This window comes from Epinephelus fuscoguttatus, linkage group LG15 (assembly GCF_011397635.1).
Source record: "Epinephelus fuscoguttatus linkage group LG15, E.fuscoguttatus.final_Chr_v1".
Classification (NCBI taxonomy): domain Eukaryota; kingdom Metazoa; phylum Chordata; class Actinopteri; order Perciformes; family Serranidae; genus Epinephelus; species Epinephelus fuscoguttatus.
Window position 1 is genome coordinate 11,566,662 of NC_064766.1, and position 21,017 is coordinate 11,587,678.

At 40.5% G+C, this 21,017-nt stretch overlaps 2 protein-coding genes across 10 annotated transcripts in view; both read left to right on the plus strand.

The window, feature by feature from the left end:
- Positions 1-13,730, plus strand: part of LOC125901885 (nuclear receptor coactivator 2-like) — a 69,240-nt gene extending 55,510 nt beyond the window's left edge. For 4 of the 7 annotated variants that reach the window (XM_049597872.1, XM_049597876.1, XM_049597874.1 and 1 more), the window contains 12 exons: positions 1,162-1,396; positions 2,061-2,279; positions 2,420-2,617; positions 2,704-2,812; positions 2,941-3,109; positions 3,439-3,750; positions 5,884-5,961; positions 6,212-6,680; positions 7,457-7,691; positions 7,767-7,935; positions 8,364-8,438; positions 10,146-13,730. In XM_049597872.1, coding sequence (XP_049453829.1) covers positions 1,162-1,396; positions 2,061-2,279; positions 2,420-2,617; positions 2,704-2,812; positions 2,941-3,109; positions 3,439-3,750; positions 5,884-5,961; positions 6,212-6,680; positions 7,457-7,691; positions 7,767-7,935; positions 8,364-8,438; positions 10,146-10,157 — 2,280 coding nt within the window. In that variant the 3' untranslated portion in view covers positions 10,158-13,730. The remainder of the gene's footprint in view (positions 1-1,161; positions 1,397-2,060; positions 2,280-2,419; positions 2,618-2,703; positions 2,813-2,940; positions 3,110-3,438; positions 3,751-5,883; positions 5,962-6,211; positions 6,681-7,456; positions 7,692-7,766; positions 7,936-8,363; positions 8,439-10,145) is intronic. The other 3 variants (XM_049597875.1, XM_049597877.1, XM_049597878.1) reach the window with 2 other exon arrangements.
- Positions 13,731-19,218: 5,488 nt separating this feature from the next.
- LOC125901663 (ATP-dependent 6-phosphofructokinase, platelet type-like) overlaps positions 19,219-21,017 on the plus strand; it is a 36,295-nt gene continuing 34,496 nt past the window's right edge. For 2 of the 3 annotated variants that reach the window (XM_049597453.1, XM_049597452.1), the window contains exon 1: positions 19,219-19,451. In XM_049597453.1, the coding sequence (XP_049453410.1) occupies positions 19,343-19,451 (109 nt within the window). In that variant the 5' untranslated portion in view covers positions 19,219-19,342. The remainder of the gene's footprint in view (positions 19,452-21,017) is intronic. The other variant, XM_049597451.1, reaches the window with a different exon arrangement.

Genomic DNA, 21,017 nt, shown 5'->3' on the forward strand with positions numbered 1-21,017 from the left:
ACAACATGAGAACCAGTGGGGGATTGTGAAACACTCCTGTGGCCATCTGACATTTAATATATTGTATTAACAGTATATATAAGAGATATTAGCTCTACATAGACTAGCTACACTGTAGGTCCTTTACCTGTCCAACAGAAACTTGATTTTAAAAAGTTGGGGGCTCCATGTCTCTCACATCCCCATTTCAAAGTATGCCCTTGATGTGTGGCCATGTTGCGTTCACACCAAGTGTGTGTGTTTGTGTGTGCTTATACACCCCGGCTACACAGAGCACTGACTGTGTGTCTTACTGTACATCACACATGACCTCATTAGTGCTGGCAGTTTATTTTTAGCTCCTCCTCTATTCATTAGCCAGCGGCCAGAGGAAACCGTTTGTGTCAGTGTTGTGTGTAAATGTGTGTGCGCATGTGTGTGTGTGTGTGGCAGGTTAAATTACAATACTAAGGGAGGTTTTGGATTTCTTTCAAAGTTGCTATCGGATGTGAATATTGGATCTCACGTTGTCATTATATGAAAGTTTCTTTTCACAGTTTTGTTGATTTTTATATGTAAGTGTTGCTCTTTATCCGTGGTACCATTTAATAATGTCCACATATTCTTTTATCTGCATGTTTATTAAACAACAAAATAAAGACAAAGATTACCTCATTGTACTTTTATTGCATATTTTATATGACAGATAGAAATATTTTCTTGTAGGAAATAGTTTGAAGCACCTGAAGCCTTCAAAGTATACTTGAGATGTTTTTGATGTTGGCACCTGAACTGAAAGCTTCCCTGGCTCTTTGTTGGCAAAGTCAGTTTCATCACCTACATGTAAGAGAGCCTTCATCTCATCCACCCTTCAAAAATGTCTTCAAAAGCAAGAGCATGTTTTAGATATAACATTGTCCCCAGCAGTAAAATATAAAGCTTTCTCTGATCATGACGATACTGCATGAGCTTTAAATTAAGGATCACATGCACAGTGACAGTTCTTTGTGTGGATTTGGGTTCAGAAAAGGTGTTGAAATTGTATGCCAAGTTCAGTGGTATGCCGGGCTCAAGGCTCCACATCCTATGACAGAAATCTACATTTTTCAAGAATAAAAAAAGCAGGATATCTAGCCACTTCTGAAGTTCTTATCCTGTTTTTTTCCCTGTGTTTGATCTCAGACGTTGGAGTTGGAGGACCTCCTGGAGGACCTGCAGAGCGGCGGCCAGCAGCAGCTGTTTGTAGGCCAGCCACCAGTCAGAAGACCAGCTTCCTCTTCGTCCTCCTCTTCCTCTGTGCCACCTGGTTCCTCTGTGGACAAACAGAGCATCATCAGCGACATCTTGCAGATGACAGAAAGCAGCAGCAGTAGCCCCCCCAACCAGCACAGAGCCTTCCCTTCCATCGGCTCCACAAGTATGTCTGCAACAGTGTGTTTGTGCCTGGAGGATAATCTTTTTTTTCATCATTTAAGTTTTGCTATGTGAAAAAATGTACAGGCTTTCTTTCTTTCTTTCTTTCTTTCTTTCTTTTTGCTCAGAATCATTTTTGCAAGTGTTTGTTGTTGGAATACTCATTTTGGCCACAAGAGGCTGATGTGCACCACTACCCCTGTTCTGATTAAGACTCAAAGGCAGATTAGTCCATATTAAAATACATTTCTAGCCAAAAGAAAGACATGACAGTGATGTTACATAACTTGCCAACATACAATATATGTACGATGTATTAATAGTGCACGGAGAACTTAAAGCTAACCTTAAAAGAAAACATGAATCCTTTTACTCCAATGTACAACATGGGATAGTAGTGCACTGTTTTACCTGTTTTCACCAAAAAACACCAAATACTCTAAAAGATTATCCTGGCAAAACCTTTTTTTCACCTGTTTATGTCATAAACACAGAAGACAAAACAATTTAGATCAGACTTAGAAAAAGAATCACCAGATTGTTTTTTCACTTGCCTCACTGAGCTTTCGTAGAGTAAGGATACTTTCGTTATCATATCTTTGTCTAAGGCTATGTACAACACTGTGTATAACAAATAACAACAAGATAAAACGTCTTCCTCTCGGCAGGTTTTAACAGTGCCAGGCCAGGCCAGCCGTGTCGAGGTGCCCCTCCAGTCAGGAGCTCGTCCCTGGACGGCGGTATGGGCCCCAACCCCAACGCTGGCAGGCCATTTCCTCCTCAGCACAGGAACAACAGTCCCTACTCCTTACTCCAGCAGCAACAGCAGCAAGGCATGATGGCAACCCATGCAGGCATGGCAAACCAGGCTGCAATGGCCAATCCAGGTTAGGCAGGAAAAGAAATAGTAAAATACTGTTGTCAGTCTGATGCAACCTTTTGAACAAACACACACAAAAAATAGGATTTTAAGACTCTTTGTTGTATGAAAAATAAAATCTGATTATTCCTGTTCTCCCCAAATCAGGCATGCTGAGTAATGGATCAATGCGGGGCTCTATGCAGCAGGGCTGGGGTCCCCAGGGGCCCATAGGGGGTACTGCAGGGCCGATGATGGGCCAAGGGGTTGGACCAAGTCGGATGGTCCCTAACATGAATGCTGCGCTGCCCACTAGAGGCCTGCCTGGATCCAGAGCCATGGTCAACATGCAGATGATGGGCAATGGTGAGAAGGAAGAGCAAGACAGAAAGAAAGTCAAATCAAATCAAATGAAAAGCTGATCTGACATTTTTGCTGTTTCTTCCTTTCAGAGATGGAAATGGCAAACCCCACCTACCCTCATCAACAACCTCCGCCCAATCAGACCGCACCATGGCCAAACCGAATGATGGCTATGGATCCCTATGGAAACCAAAGCAGGTATGGCATTCCATCCATCCCAAAGCCTAAAAGAAGAACCAATGAAAATAAGACTTGAGCAGCAGTTCTACTGGGCTCTGTCGGGATCCTTGAGTGTGGTGTGACAATAATACCAAGTTACCTTCCAGGCCACCGTACAGCGTTCCCCAGGAGGACGGGATGAGGTGTTGTGGAACAGGGCCCGAGGGCCAGCCAGATGAAGGAGCCCTTCTGAACCAGCTGTGCTCAGTGTTGAAGGACTATGAGGGTCTGGAGGAGATCGACAAGATGCTGGGTATTCCAACGCTGGCTGGACAGGTGAGGCCCTTCAAAGTGACTTTAGGAATCATCTGTCTGCAGAACAATAAGAACTCACTCACAGAAAAGTATTTTAATGGACTCCATTTTTAATCCTGTTCTTTATATTTTCAGTGTTTATAAAACAATGTGTGATAGCTTGTTAATTTCAGTGCCTCATTTTTAAATATGTAGCTAAATATGAAAGACTGTATGTAATTGTGAAAATTTACACACAATACAACAGGAGATTTTGAGGAAAAACTTGTCTTATGCTTATTAACAAAACTAAACAAAACTAGCTTTTGAGTGATTTCCTCTCATTCACATCCTATCTCCCCTTATCACAGGGTTCTTTGCAAGACCAGGACCAGTACCTTGGCTCCTCGGACCCAACGGCCAACATGAAGCCTCTCCTGTACAGTCAACACTACGGCGGCCAGCCAGGTTATGGCGGCATGCCTCCTGACGGCGGGTTCCACGGCCCCTCTATGAGCGGCCACATGGGGCCACAGAGGATGGCGCCCACTGGTTACCCCCCAATGATGAGGATGCCTGGGCCCAGAGCGGTTGGGATGAGGCCAGGCGGGCCTAATCCAGGAGTGCCGCCACAGCCCAACAACCTGAGGCTCCAGCTGCAGCACAGACTCCAGGCCCAGCTGGTAGGCGGCACCAAATATTTAATCTCATTCTTCTTCCTGTTTTGTGATGTTTATTGACCACAAAGTTCATAATGCTTTTACAATCAGTTCAGTTCATTCAGCTCAAGTCCTTCAGATCCCAGCCCTCCCCCGTTACTTCAGGTGTGCACCAAGGCTCTGTCCCGGGGCCTCTTCTCTTCATTATCTGTCTCCTCCCACTTGGCAAGAGCTTTCTGCTGCTCTGCTCCTCAACTCTGAAACTCACTCCCACCTGACATCCGCAACATTGATTTTCTTCCACTGTTTAAATTCACACTCAAAACTCACCTGTTCATATTAGCATACTCTCTATGATTACACTGTACATTTCTTTCTTTTTTTTCTTGTGTTGTTTCGTCTGTGTTGTCTCTCCTTATTGCTATTTATTACTTTGTTTACTATTGTACAGTGACCTTGAGTGTTTTGAAAGGTGCTTTTCAAATAAATTTTATTATTATTATTATTACAACACAGTGGGTGAAATTGGATGCTTGGTGACTAAGTGACCACGTGCTGGTCGTACAGTGGCCACTGTTAGTTGTGACAAGTATCCTTTATGGAGAAGTGGATACAAAGAGGAAAACTCTAGTGGTGTAGCTCGTCATCGAGCAGAGGTGTGTCATAAAATATTGGAAGGTTCAACACAGCTAATGCAGTGAGTTGAGTCAAATTAACAACCGACCAACCAAATGCAGCCTGTTTGAAATGTTGTGATGAAATATTGAAGGTCTAAGAACGCATCCAGCGCAACTCAGAGAACATTTTTCATTTTTACACTGATTTTCTTTTGTATTGACGGCTTTATCTTTATGGAGTGCTGTGATCTGTTAGAGCTAAATCAGTCAGTATGATTTAAATCAGATGTTTATGGTGAGGCTCTGCCCTTATTAATACAATCAAAAGCACACATTTTGTCTCTTTCTCTCTGTACATAGACACTATTCTAGTAAATTTACTCATGGATCTCGACACACCTGGAATCCTTTTTTCCTCCCCATTCAAGAGCTTCATTTCCATGAAAAAGACATTAACGTCTTAGACACCCAAATTCAAAACAAAGCTGTCTCCTTTTGCTCTTTTTTCTTATTTCATGTGATGCAACAGAGCATGCCGCAATGCCAACAGGGTTCACTGAGTTTAAACAGCAGCAGCCAGAAAGGAACAAACGTGCTTCAGCTTTCTGTCTTCATCAGCAACTCCCTGCTGCTGAGACACTTAACAAAGAACACACATAACATGTACATGCACACCAATTCATACACTCAGTCATAAAGATGACTGAATACACAGACTGTAGCCTCTGTGACTGACCCCATTTCCCCATAATGTTCCTCTTTGTGATTGTACATAGAGGACCTTTATGTTTTAATGTGTTTGAATAAATGCAGACATGTAAGGTCATTTGTGTCTGAGGACCCCAATACATACCACAGTGTTCATCTTAAGGTGATTTAGCCCTAAATTTTGAAATTCACCACAAGGGAAGGACTTCTCACTCTTAACACTCATATTATCATATTTAATAACAGCATATTAAGTCTACACTGCCACCTGGTGGAGAGTTGAGGGACAACAGCTTGTGTACAACACCTAAAATAGCACTGATGATTAGCAGCACGTTCAGATGCGAGACATGATTTTTACACTTCCATCTTTACATTTCTGTCTGTGCCAGCGGGGAAACGGTGAAGTCAAAGTCTGTGAGAAAACTCAGAACATACCCCTGCCATCTGCAGACACATTAATGGGACATTTAAGGTATCACAGACGGTTTTAACACTGAAACAATGCTGTATGAAGCAGGACTGATACACACACATGCTAAATTAATTTGGAGGCAGTGGAGGAGCAGTTAATTAACCTGGATTTATCAGTTTGATAAATTACTACACCATAAGAGGTCAGAAAACGAAAACTTTGATTTTTCTGTTCATTAGAAAAGCCTGCCAGATCAAATTTAGACTGACTGTAAGCTCTTTTCAACATTAATAAATTGGCATGACATGTCAAGGGGGTGTTTTGAAACTCAATGTGTCTTTATGTCTGACTGGTCGTTGCTGTCTCCTGTCATTTTTCACTGAGATTAATAAAGTACTCTGTCTGTCCCCCACATAGAACCGTCAGCCAATGGTGAACCAGATGAGTGGAGTGTCTAATATGAATCTACCTCTAAGATCCAATGTACCAAACCAGGTCAGTCTATATATGCATGTGTGTATCTCTCCTTCTCACTCTCTTATTGCACCTCATTTGTTAACACCATTTAAATATCCTCCATCGCAGTTGAAGTGACACCTCTGTATGGTAGCCATCATTGACTCTTGCTTTTTCAAGTACAGTGGACTACATACAGTATTAATAAAATTAATCACACATTAGTTAGAGTCTTCTTTGCAGCCTGGTTTCTTATATGCAAGCGTCACCTCACTGTCTCTTCCTGCAGGGAACCCTCAACGTCCAGATGCTGGCCCAGCGTCAACGTGAGTACCTCAGCAACCACCTACGCCAACGCCAACAGCAGCAGCAGCAGCAGCAGCAGCAGCAGCAGCAGCAGCAACAACACGTGCACCAGCAGCGTGCCATGATGATGCGGACTCAGGGCATCAACATGCCACCCAACATGCCCAGCGGGGGCGCCGCTCCCACGCCGATGCCCATGGGTGGCACCAACCCACGGCTCCCACAGGGCAACCCACAGCAGTTCCCCTACCCGGCGTCCAGCTACGGTACCAGCCTGCCCTCTCCTCCTCCACCTCCTCCTCCTCATCCCGGCTCCTCCAGCCCCTTCTCCTCCCCTCTCTCCCCCAGCCATCATCTGGCTAGCCAGGGCATGATGGGAAATGTAGGCGGGCAGTACAGCGGGGTAATGAGTCCTCCATCACAGCACAGTGCCTACCAGTTCACCAGTTCAGGTATATAATTCGAGCACAGCAGCGCTGTCGCTGTAGTCTGTGTGTGCTTCATGGGCAATGTAGACGCTTTTTTGGTTGTTGTGGCGGCAATCAAAAATAATCATCTTTGTTCAGTTGTAATCATTTGTCCTTTTTAAGTTGATTGGGTCATGTGATTAAAATGTTTTCTTCCATTGGATTTGTTTTTGTGTGCAAATCAACAATGTTGAGAGTTTCTGCTTTTATGCTCACATTAACACTTCATCTTCTTTCTTTGTCCATGATTTTAACCCTGTCATAAACCAATCAGGAGACTATATGTGGTCACTTTGTAGGGAAATAGCTCTGGCGGTGGCACTGCTCCCTCTCTTTTCTTTATTTGTCCACTTGGTGTGTCTTCTGTTTTAAAATTTAGCTTACAAGTTTCTGATGTGAGGACAGAACAGGATCCTGAGGATCTTGTATAGTAGTTTGAGGCATTAAAGAGTTAATTTCCTTACCAAAGGCAATTTGACAGAGATTGACAGGCTGACTGTTGCAGATATTTTACTTGCCATCTCTTTAGGTTATTGGTTGACATTGTATCTCTTTATTTCTTCTGACTTAGAGGCAAGATCATTCTCATTTGTCTTGTCTGTGTGTAATGTCTGGTGGAGTAGAGTAGAAGTAGAGTAACATACTAACTACAGGTAAAAGCTACTAGTTAGTTTTTAGACATTAGGGTCTTGTTAGTTCCCTCTCTGGTTATTGTACCCACCCATGGTGCTTATGACCCTTTCAACCGCTCCAATCTCCAGGAATGAGCCAGCAGCAGCAACACCAGGATCCAGTGTCAGGTTTTCCATGTGGGACTACGACCCCGCAGAGCCCCCTGCTGTCCCCCAGGATGGGGCAGGGCCAAAGTCCCATGCTGCAACAGAACCAGGGCCAAACCCAGCCCCAGGGTCCAAACCAGAGAACAGCACCAGGCTACCCGCCGGGTTCTGACCTCAACGGATGGCCCCAAGCTGCCAACATCTCCACCAGCAACAGGTAACATCAGTGTAAAGTTTTCATCATCATGACTGCAGTCTTTTTGTGAATATTACTCATTTTAACTGATTCAAGTTTGCCTCCTCCCAGTGTGTACCCCCAACAGTCCCAGTCCCAGTACTCCACACAACCCAGTGGAGGAATGTACAACAGCAACAACACCATGAACCTGGGAGACATGGCCAGCAGTGGTGGCAACATGAACCTGATGTCAGGACAGATGGGCTCCCATAATACAGAGCAGGTGAGTGAATTTCAGATAAGCTTATTTACTGCCTGCTATTTACTGTTACATGATAATTCATCATTCTTATCATTATATGTACATTGATTGTGGTATGCTCATTGTTACACTGATGTTTTAGGATCATTTGGATTTGGATTGTTTTTCCTGAACTAAAGGCAGAGGCACCTAAAAGTCTTTATGCTTTGTTTTTCAATATATATAATGAAGACATTTATCACTTGTACAAATTATTTTTTCTGGAACATGCAACATGAGTTTTCACAAGTAACCTTTTTAGCAGTTGTTCTTGTTTCCTGACAATGAGCTTGCCAAAAGAAGGGAAGATGAACTCCTGATCAAGTCCTTAATAATTACTGTCAGTATTCAGGGGGGTTAACACATTTTCAGCAGGTGTGTTCATGTTCATTGTCATTTTTCTGATACAGGTGAGGGACGACAGCCTGATCCTGGAGCAGCTGGCGGGAATTGACATGTTGACGCAAGAGGGTGAAGGCAGTTCTGTAAGTAAATGATTTGAACGGTTTGGAGTGCCCTGGTAGCTTGCCAGGTAGCATACGAAACTAAGGCCAAGTCGATACGGGGTATAAGTCCAGCCCAGGCCTTAAGCTTCATGTCATTCCCTCTCTTTCCCCTGTCTGTCACTATCACAATCAAGCAAAAAAATATAAGAATCTTCTTTACTATATACTCTGTACTGTAGTGTTTGACACAGTGTTTTCTTTATAGTAGAGAAGAATTGAATACCTGCTCTGTGTTGTGCATAGTCATTTGTATTTGATATACTTAAAATATGTATAACAAAACTAAAGCTATCAGGCTGTTATCAACAGAATCACCTTTAATTCAATTCAATTTTATTTATAAAGCCCAATATCACAAATCACAATTTGCCTCACAGGGCTTTACAGCATACGACATCCCTCTGTCCTTTGGACCCTCACAGCAGATAAGAAAAAACTCCCCCCAAAAAAAACTTTAATGGGGAAATAAAATGGTAGAAACCTCAGGAAGGGCAACTGAGGAGGGATCCCTCTTCCAGGACGGACAGACGTGCAATAGATGTCTTGTGTGTCTTGAGCTGGTTCTCGTTAAATCAACCCTGTTTCTTGCACGAGCAGTCATCCATAAGCAATTGTAAATTTGGTGTACCTCAAGGCTCAAGTTTAGGTCCAAATTAGTTCTCAGTTGACATGCTACAACTTGGCCATGGCATTGCTATCTACTACCATATCGATGATCCAGGGACTACGGATGGCCTCATTACATCTGTCGTTTTATATAAGGTTAATGTTTCTTGTGGATTGTCCCTGTTTGAATAAAGAAACACTCACACAATTTATCACTTATAGAGCAGATGTTTTATTAATGGCAACTTGTGCCTTTTAAGTAAAGTATTCTTTAGTTTTGTTTGTTCTCCAATGGAATACATAAGTATACAAAATGCATCATCTCATGTTAAATTTTGAAACGTGAGTTAACTTTTCTATTGCTGTCAGGTCTCGGGCTTGGGTAGCTGAAACTAAGATAGTGTCATTCTTTGAATTACTTCCCATAATTATAAAAAAGGGTGTTTTCATTAGATAAATACCTTGTTACTCTTCAACAGTTGGCTCTTACAGTCATGGAAATTTAAGGGCAATCGCACAAGAGTATAGGAAATAGAATGGGAAACCATAATGAAAAGTAAGCACCACTTATTATTTGAACAGTTGAATTCTTAATTGTAGTTCCTTTAAAGCCACACAAACTAGATTGTTTACTTGTTAAAACATGTTTTAGAAGCCAACAAAATAGAAAAGCCCACACATAAGCACACCGTGAAACATTCTAAAACTGGTTCTTTTGACAACAGAGGCGTTGAACACATAAAGGAAGCCCTAAAGACAATTTATTGCTGATGGCCTTATAACTGTTAAGAAAGTTCTGCTCCGGCACTGGAAAACACTGGAAACCTCCTCAGTTTGTCACTGGCTTAATGGCTTGTCTAATACTGTCTATTTGGAGAGAATCAGATTTGCTCTGAAGGACAAGTTGGATGACTTTTAAAAGATCTGGACCCCTTTCATTGCCTCTCTGGAAAAATTCCACCCTAAACCTGACTCTAGTCATCTGACATCTCCTGAGGAATTGGACTAAAGTGGCATAATTACTTCTTACTAAATCCAGCTACCCCCCAATTAATGTGATTCTGTCTCTGTCTTTCATAGAATTTCTGCTGACCCCGGCTGTGTTTGAGACAAGGTAACACAGAAGCCAGTACAAAAACGCTGACGCCTACTCAGCTCCGCTCAGCTCAGCTCAGCTCACAGAGAAGCACCAAGGAGCTGAGGACACGTGAGGAAACATTGCTCCTTCTGTCACACCAGCCAACTCTGAGGCACTGTAGGGAAAGGACAACCATATATATATGAGAGAGTACATTTTTGTGTGCGCGTTTGTGTGTGAAACTGAGACAACGGTTTGACACTGGAGAAATGAATGGTTGACAAGCATAAATGAAACCTCTGGATTTTATCTTTTACGGTTCTATTTCAGAGCCTGGCTAAAAACAGCGAATGAGAAGGTTTATGAAAAATATTTTACAGGTATTTATAGTTTTAAAGAAGTTCTAGAGATTCTTTGTATGAAGAAAAAAAATCAAGGATATCTTTCTTTAAGAAAATCTCTCAAAATGGTACATTTTGATGTCGATTTTAAAATTAATATATTTCAACTGCTGTAGTTACAGGGGAGCTGTATCCCTATTTAATGACTTTTTGAATGAAGGTGAATGTGTATAGATAGTGTACATACTTAGATTTAATATACACTCTTTTCTTTATGTGATAATGCAAAACAGCAGTTTGGAGTTTTAGTCCAACATCTCTCTGAGAGCAGAAATATTTCATCTGTTAAATGAAACCTCGGTGAATGCAAGTCAATTAATTTGGTTTACTCTAATAAGAAAGATGGAACTTGGTCAAAATGTTAACAGAATATTTTAATCTGTGTACGTATTTTTCATCATCATATGGCCATTGTAAAACCTTGGCTTGTCAACATGCCAGCTAACTGGCTTTCCTTGCTAAAATCAGCGAGCTATGCTATTTTGCTAGCTGAGATTCAACCAATGAAATCATTTCTGCCTCCAAAGCAGCTTCGCCTCTAAAAATCTGTGTACAACTAATAAAACGTCATGCTACTGTGATTCTTTTTAAAATGACACTTCATGGTTGCAATGCACCGGCCTGCAGGAGTCGCCCTTGCATCACAGACATTTAGCTGAAGCTCTCCGTCATCCTGAAGGACAATTCAAAAGTGTGTTGTCTGTTGTGTCGGGTCTTTCTGTGGGTGAGTCTGTGATTTTTGAATGACAAGACAGTCTCTACCTACTCTATGTACTGGTGATGAATGCAAATACAAACCAGTCTGGGAAGGATGTCAGGTTTTGCACCAAGGATAATGTCTCACCTGGTCCCTGTATTCAGACTAACTGCTGAATTAAATCTGTTTCACAAAGAAGATCAGGTCACCCAGAACCTTTATCCCCAAAAGTGATATTGACTTCTACAGACTGGACCTCTAGCATTTTGGGAACAGTTTAATCAAGTCAGTTTGGAAGGTGCTCTCTGGATTTATGAGGTGCTGTCATGTATAAGCTTATAATTAAGAACAAACTGTAACTGGCAATTTCCTGAATCCGCTTTTCTCTAATTCAGATGGTCCAGAAATCTAATTAGCACACACTGTAACAATGAGATTACTTTTCTTCCCAAAAGAATAATGTGAAAATGCAAACTGACTTTTTTAATAGCGTTGATCACATTTTTCTTTATGTCCTTTTAGCTTTCAATGCAAATATTTTTCTAGAAAACCTCCAGCAGAAAATGTAAGCCATGGAAAAATCCTGAATGTCAAACTCTCTGCAAAGGTTTGAGGCAATCATAAGCGGAACTCATGTACAGTAACTCCTTATGTTTTAGATGAAAGTGAATTATTTTCTCTTGATTTTCACTTATACGGTATACACATATATATTGAAGACTTCTCTTGATTTGTAGTTGAACATTTTAACACTTGCAAAATCCTGTTATTCATGGAAACACCTTAAGATGCAAAACACAAAGCATAATGCCTTAGTTCTGTGATTCTCTGTCTGGCGTATAACTGTAAGGTTTACAGGTGTGTTATATGTGTCACATACTGCTGAGTGTTTTACCACTTTATTCATTAGGTGCAATAATTAGACAGTCAGGTTTTTGTTTGGTTTTTTTTCTCCTCCCCAAAAGCGACACACAACATCCTGTTTTAACCTACGAATCAGCTCATGGAAATTCCACTAATACTGTGTGGGCTGTAATAGTGCAAATTATTTTTATTTTTTGTAGTTTAACTGTATTGTTGCACCTTGTCACCATGCAATGTATCAGGGAGACTCTCCCTCACTAACACTGTATTTTTTGTTTTTTAAAGGGGCATTAAGTAATCTTTGACCAGCGTGTCTTTAGATGGCCTGTAGTTGACACTGATAACATAGTCAGGGATGCAAGTAGTGATCTAGTCCTAACGCTGGAATGTACTACTAATAAAATGAAGCACCTATTTCTGACAAAATATTTAGATAGTTCAAAATTGGACAAAAAACAGCAACTAATTTTTCATTTGAGAAGAGAAGCTTAAAGTTCTTAAATGTTAAGTGTTGTAGCTGTAGAAAGACTTTGCCTAAATAATATGGTCTGAAATTGTCCAAACGTCAAACAAAAACATCCCAGGATGCACCTAAGGAGGGAAAACTACAATGCTAAATAGAAGAAATGTAAAAACTAAGACTAACTGGAATGGCGTGACGTGACTGTTTAAACTATATTTTACTGAGATCTTACTTTTTTAAAAAAATAATATCTTAATAAATATATCTTATTCCATTTTTTTCTATTTAAAGCCACTACACATAGGATATTTTCCAGGGTTATAGCATCTTTAAATTATTTCTTATGGCAGGAGTTCTTGTTTGTAGAAAAATGCAAAAAAAAAATTAGTAGTCATAATGTGTCTCTAGGTGTAGTTTTTTGTTCTGCCACTAGATGGCATCAACCTGTCAATGTTTTAATCCTGCACACAGTGGATTAAGATCGCACTGGTGATACTGGTCTGCATTAAACAACAATGCAAACAGAAAAAAAATAATATTTCTCCGATATTGTTGCATCATAACTGCATCAGGATGTGTAAAGCTGACAGGAACATGTACATGTAGTGCTGTGCAAATATGCCACCATGAGTTTTGTAGCTTGACAGGGAGATTTTATAGCCTTATCTAGCTGAAATGTGTCTTTATACAACAGTGTCAGGGAGTTTTTATTTTATACAACTAGTGCAGGTTGGAAAGTTTGGATTTAAAATGACAGACATCTAAGAAACTGGAGAAATAATCACTGAGTCAAACTACTGGGCCACAGAGGCAGACTTTTTTTCTTTGTGCTTTGATGAAGAAAACAAACTCATTGCCCCTTTTAGAATATTATGTTAAAGTTCCTCATGAGTTTGTCTGTGATCAGCTGGCAGTTGACATTGAGAGGTGTTCCCCAAATTAAAAGATTTTTTGTATTAGTATCCTCTCTGCCGTGATGTTCATAGTAAATATCTCAGCGGTGACACAGTCCAGTACATACAGTTAATGCAGAGTGTTTTATTATGCAGAAGTCCAGACGTTCACACGACTTTATGCAAGCTGTCGACTCTAATGTTGCTTTTGCCAATGCTGCTCGTTAATTTATGATTCATGCCACTGTAAATAAATTATTTTTATTGAGCAGGATTGCCTCTGTCTTTTTATTTCATTCACCATGAAGCAAATCGCCTCATTCTTGTGTGTTGTTTCTGCATTACAGTGGTTTTTACACACAATATTCACATGAACAATGAGGCACCGACCATTATCCACCAACTAAGATATGATTTTTCATCACTGTTATCTGGTAAGATGCATTTTACTGAGAGCAGTTTTGACTCAGTGTGTGCAGCGCATTCTCCAGGAATTTCAGGAACACATATTCATACTTGTGTATTTTGTTGAAAGAGTTTTTCCCAGAAGTTTGTCCCCCCTGAATGCTCTTATCACACAAATGAGGTGTCAGATTATTAATCCTACAAGCAGTTTCAGTTACAAGATTATAATAAAAATGACTTATTGCTAAAAGGCAGAAACAAAATGTAGCGTTTTTAAAGATTGTGGACACGTGGGGTTACTGAAGTCAGGATGTTTTATATTGTTAGATGAATATTTCTCTATATGTGGCTCCTTGGGCCTGTGTAGCTGTAATACTTTGTGTTTTGCGTGAAATATAGAAAAATATAGCTAAATTATTAGGGTTTGTTTGGTGTGTGCAAGTTCTAGTTTGACCCCGGTGTCACCTTAATCACTGTCACTTAACTGTTTTACTTGAACTTAACTTTATACATGCCTCCCTGTCATAAATCTTGAATATGAAAGAAGAAACTGTTTGTCTCTGTAACTATTTGTAATGACACACTCAGATTCATGTGGTGTTCAAGAGTTCCTTATTTCAAATGTGACACTTGCATTTGGAGAAGTAACGAGCAACCAAACATCTTTAGTCAGGAGGATTTACCACACATACAACAGCACATGTGAGCCGTGGCAACATGAAGCCACACACACAGATATACGCCCTGCTCTGCCTCGCTAAGACTCCTCTCTACGGAAAGGAAATTGAAACCTGTGCAGCACCTAATGTCCTCTGCATGGCCTTTCAAATCTAATCACAAGGCAGCTCCACCGTCTGCCAGTCGAGATATGAAAACTTTACCAACTCCATCTTACTCTAAATAAACCTTTTTGTCATGAACATATTATTATGAAATATAACAAACTGTGGCGAGAGATGCCACACTGTGCTGGGAAAGATACGCTCATTGAGATAAAGCTTGCAGCATGCAAACAATTGCTCAAGGTCATAACCTTCACGAGAGGTCTAACCTGTGGCTCATATGAACAACCATAAAAGAATGGTTACATACAGAGACATCACACAGGAAGTACACTTGAAGTACTAACAGCATCTGCTCATCAGTATTTTGAAATAAATATTTTAGCAATATCTGAAATTTATGTGTTCAGCTCTTTGTTCCTGCCATTACATAATCCCTGTAATCATCTGTTTTCTTTGTGTTGCATTATGTCAACATCTCATGCTGTTACAACACTCATTCTTTGTGTTTGTATTACAGAGAAATTTATGAATTGTTACTAAAATTGTATCATGTCCTGACTGAAAAAGCATAATCTCGGTGGCAATTGGTTGATATGTATTTCCACTGTACGTGATCTGGACACCCATTGGTCAATTCAGCTCTCAGTCAGGTCACAGCTGGTCATTGGCTCTCAGGCTTTGGCTCAGAAGGCCCAGGTCGTGAGAGCCAAAGATGGGTATAAAAGCTGAAGATGTCTCACTCTGGCTCTATTTCCAGACCGCAAACTGTGAAGTGGACTGCAAATACAGTCAGGTCCATAATTATTTGGACAATGATACAGTTGTCATCATTTTGGCTCTGTACACCACCACAATGGGTTTTAAATGAAACAATGAATACCTGCTTAAAGTGCAGACTCTCAGCTTTCATTTAAGGCTTTTTTCAAAAATGTAGTATGAACCGTGTAGAAATTACAACCATTTCTTCACACAGTCCCCCAACTTTAAGGGCTCATAAGTATTTGGACAAACTAACATAATCATCAATTAAACAGTCAGTTTTAATACTTGGTTGCAAATCCTTTACAGTCAATGACTGCCTGAAGTGTTGGACACATAGGCATCATCAGATGATGGGTTTCTTCCCTGGTGATGCTCTGCCAGCCCTTTACTGTAGCAGTCTGCACTTCCTGCTTGTGTTTTGCCCTCAGTTTTGGCTTCAGCAAGAGAAACGCATGCTCAGTTGGATTCAGGTCAGATGATATGACTTGGCCATTGCAGAACATTCCACTTCTTTGCCTTAAAAATGTCTTTGGTTGCTTTTGCAGTATGCTTCAGGTCATTGTCCATCTGCACTGTGAAGCATCGTCCAATGAGTTTTGAAGCATTTAGTTGAATCTGAGCAGATAACGTAGCCCCAAACACTTCAGCTGTCATCCTGCTGCTCTTGTCAGCAGTCACATCATCAATAAATACAAGAGAACCAGTTCCACTGGCAGCCATGCATGGCCATGACATAACAGTACCTCCACCATGCTTCACTGATGAGGTGGTGTGCTTTGGATCATGAGCAGTTCCTTCCCTTCTTCCTTATCTTGTCTTCCCATCATTCTGGTAGTTGATCTTTGTTTTATCTGTCCATAGTATGCTGTTCCACAACTGTGCAGGCTTTTTAGATGGTTTTTGACAAACTCTAATCTGGCCTTCCATTTTTAAGGCTAACCAATGGTTTGCATCTTGTGATAAACCCTCTGTATTTATTCTAGTGAAGTCTTGTATTGCTGACAAGAGCAGCAGGATGAAAGCTGAAGTGTTTAGGGCTACATTATCTGCTCAGATTCAACCAAATGCTTCAAAACTCATTGGACGATGCTTCACAGTGCAGATGGACATTGACCTGAAGCATACTGCAAAAGCAACCAAAGACATTTTTAAGGCAAAGAAGTGGAATGTTCTGCAATGGCCAAGTCATATCATCTGACCTGAATCCAACTGAGCATGTGTTTCTCTTGCTGAAGCCAAAACTGAGGGCAAAACACCCAAAACACAAGCAGGGAGTGCAGACGGCTGCAGTAAAGGGCTGGCAGAGCATCACCAGGGAAGAAACCCAGCATCTGGTGATGTCTATGTGTCCAACACTTCAGGCAGTCATTGACTGTAAAGGATTTGCAACCAAGTATTAAAACTGACTGTTGAATTGATGATTATGTTAGTTTGTCCAAATACTTGTGACTGTGTGAAGAAATGGTTGTAATTCCTACACGGTTCATACTACATTTTTGAAAAAAGCCTTAAATGAAAGCTGAGAGTCTGCACTTTAAGCTGGTATTCCTTGTTTCATTTAAAACCCATTGTGGTGGTGTACAGAGCCAAAATGATGACAACTGTATCATTGTCCAAATAATTATGGACCTGACTGTAAATCAGCTGGCTATACTCTTGTCTCTTGTCTGATTGTGCTTTTACATGTAGGCCTAAAATGTTAATACATCATAAAACCACAATACACTTTAAACATGGAAGGCACAATAAAATACATCTGCTACAATACACACACCACAATACATTTACACTATACCCCTTAATTGTTTGTGCATTTAGCTAAGATTGGAGCATTTGACCTTTGTTGTGAAGGACTGTAAATCCGTAATCAGTTTGATGTCATTTGGTAATGTGTTCCAGAGTTGACAGCTCTTTATGGAGAAAGCTGATTGTCTAAATTTAGATTTACAATATAGTATTTTACAATCGCCACTCCTGCTGTTCCTTGTTACTCTGTTACCGTCTTGTCTTTGCATCAATCTGGAAAGAGGCTCTGGAGCTAGAATGTTGATACATTTGAAAACTAATTTCAGGAATCAAAAGTTAATGATGCTATCAAAGCTTAAAAGATTGTATTGCTCTAATATTTTGTCCATTATTTTCAGTGCCTTATTGTATAAAGATGCAAAGTGTCTGATTGTAGATGGTGATGCTTTAGCCCGTACTGTCACGCAGTATGAAAACTGAGAGGAAATCAGATCAATCAACAATTAGGGTTTGTTTTTACTGTTTCTGGGATCTTCTTCGTGTGTCTATCTTATTTCAACTGATGATCTAAAATTACTCCTAAAAACTTGAAATTGACATTGACCTCCTCTATTCTTTCATTCTGTGTCTTGATATTACATTTTCTAAGTGAGTCCCTTTTTCTAACTGAGAAACACACTGAAACTGCTTTTTCCCCAATTCAGTACAAAGTGATTATGTTGCAGCCACTGATGTATGCCACCTAAGCATGCATTTAAGATCTCTGAAGCTTTACTAGGTGACTTAGCCGGTGCATATATGATCGCGTCATCTGCATAAAGCTAGCAAATCGCATCTAGGCAGCTTGCAGGCAGGTCATTTAGGAGTAGACTGATAATAGGTGAGTAGGTATGGGGTCAGAATAGATAATTACAGTGGATCTGTTAAAATATCAACTTCTCTCATCTAATGTTATCTCTGCTGCATTATCACACATGTAGGCATGACTCTGCCATCCTCCAGTGGAAGTAAGGTCTTTAAATGTGCATGTGGCAGCTATTCACATAAATGACGCAGTATTTCATTGTAATTAATGTATATAGTCAAAGGACTTTGATAGCTCAAGAAGAACTCACATTAAATTAAAAATGGCGCCATTTACTATAGGTCATATGTGGTCAAAAATGCAAACCCGTCTCCATCATGATTTTCTTTTCTTTTCTTTTCTTTTCTTTTCTTTTCTTTTCTTTTCTTTTCCTTTTTTGGTAAAACCCTCAGTAGTATGCTTGTTCTAGGCAGCACAATGGTGCAGTGGTTAGCATTGTCACCTCACGGCAAAAGAGTTCTCGGTTCAAACCCGTGTGGAGTTTTCCTGTTCTCCCTGTGTCATTCCAGAGACATGCAGATGAGTTTAATTGGTGACTCTAAATTGGCTGTAGGTGTGAATGTGAGTGTGAATGGTTGTCTGTCTCTATGTGTCAGCCCTGTGATAGTCTGGACACCATTCCAGCGTGTACCCCGCCTCTCGCTCAGTGTCAGCCGGGATAGGCTTCAGCTCCTGGTTATAGAAAATGAATGAATGAATCCTTGTTTTATAGGAACTAGAATAATCATGAATAAACTATAAAAAAAATATTAAATTAAATGAATACTTTCTTAGTTCATTTGATACTTTTTCCATATGCAGGTATGCTCTGATGATTGTTGGGTAACATGTATGTTGATTTTGCCCAATGTCAAGTCTCTATTTCATCATGTGAAGAGACCATACGAGCACATGTCAAGTCTAGCCAGTGGTCCTTCCTTTAAGTAGTAAGAAAGAACAAGAGAGAAACTAAGTAAGCTATTTTTCATAACTTTTTATAATATTTTTTAAAAGTACTGGAGACAAAATCAGCCATTTTCAAAAAGTGGTGGGGTGTGCTCAGTGTAAATCAAACCTGTACTTTGTAGCTTACTCCAGTATATTTTACACGTGCAGGCCTGTATGTGCTCCCACTAAAGTATGTAGTGAGTCATCTTACTGTAAGTACGATCTTTGGTCAGGGGGTGTGTACGTGAGTCTTGAGGGCGGTAACCACTGCAGTCCTACTACAGTGTCTGCTCCGTCTCAAATACTGTCAGTGATACTTACCGCTGCAGGGCGGCTTGTCATATAGTACCTTTTTAATTTTTTGGACAGGTGACAGGGACCCGAGACAGACATGGCTGGCGCGGTGGCACCGAAGCGGCAGGACACCCGGAAATTTTTCGAGAATCTGTCCGGCGCTGGTAAATCCATCGGAGTGCTGACAAGCGGAGGAGATGCCCAAGGTAACATTGTGTGGCTGGAGTTCCATCATCGGACAGCGCTGCTGGCTTTGTGTAGCCTATAGTCACGCTTCAAAGTGCTGCCAGTCAATATTAGAAAAAAATAACTCATATTTCAACCTCATGCTGAGTGTCATTTTATTTAAGATTACACACGACAAATGCGTTTTTTCTCAAGCTCAAGCCAGGTCACACTTTTCCTTAATTTTTCAGTCGGCAAAATATTTTTAGCACTTCCAAATTTTAAAATATTTTTTTATTGGATGTTTGCCACCAGTAATGGATCATATTTAATCGGAGGATTGTCCGAAACACGGTAGCCAAAGACCTGTCCGATAATGGATGCCCCGCCGCAAGCTTGTGCGCTAAAGGTCCCATTACGTTACAGTTACTATCTCCTGCGAAGCTGAAACGCCTCAGTGCACCAAAGAGAAAAAGATTATTATATTCCAATAGTATAAACCTGTGTATGTATTTTTTTCATCGTGCTGCCACTCGCAATTCTGCCTTAATTATTTATAGGGTGTTAAATGAATCTGAATGGCGGTTACGCAACAGCTGACGCTCCCATTCACACTCCAACCTCACACATTTTACATGGATGCAAAATTCATCCCCCGAGATAGTTTGGTATTAAATCAAACCATATTCATAATCCAGGCCTGGTAAAATGAACATAAGTGCATGTTGGTGCAGTTTTGGATAACTGCAGCACCAGCATCAACAAGTGATCTTGATCATTTAATCATTTAAAAGACATCTCTCTTTATATAAGGTGTTCATGCATCATGCACCATTGCATCTGTATACAGGCTGTGTTGCTGCTGCTTAGATGTGTAGCCTATGTTTGAGCATGCGTCCCCGTGCGCATCCACGGTGCCTTCAGGTCATGTAATTGAATCATCAGCTCACACGAGTCATTACTACAACAGTTTTCTTGTGTTCCTTACTTGCTCTAGATCAGCACAATATGATTTTAGATGTGTTGTATGAACTGCTAAGAGTTTTCAGCTTTCTTTTTTGTATTATTAATCCCCATGAATACCATCTAATTTGTTTGGATGGGTAATAGTTTGGAAAAGTTCAGTGAAGTACCCTAACAGTGATCAGATGAACTTCCCATGAGGAAGAAAATGTAGAAACTCGTGCCTTGCATCACTGAGGATGAGTCGTGAGAGGACCAGTGTCAAGGTAGCCAGTGTGAAACATCCAATTTCCGAGTGACCTTTCACAGTAATACCATATGTGTCACTTGTCACTGCAGCCTTTTAATTTGAAAGGCGCAGTTTCTCGACTTCCGGTGTCTTTGCAAGTAACTTTCCGTCCTGTCACGGAAGGTTATGCCGCCTACGTGAGGAGCAGAGAGTACACAGTGTTTTGACGTGGTAGTGAGTAGCCTCCAAGGAAATTTAAATGAATGGGAATAAACAAGTGTTATATTATGTCATTAATTAGCCTATAATATTGATAATTAATATTCATGCATTATCTCCATGAGGTGTCTTTGAGCTTCAATACTGATCTCATAACACATGATGGTGATATTGTTGCACTAGTGCTCTCATAATG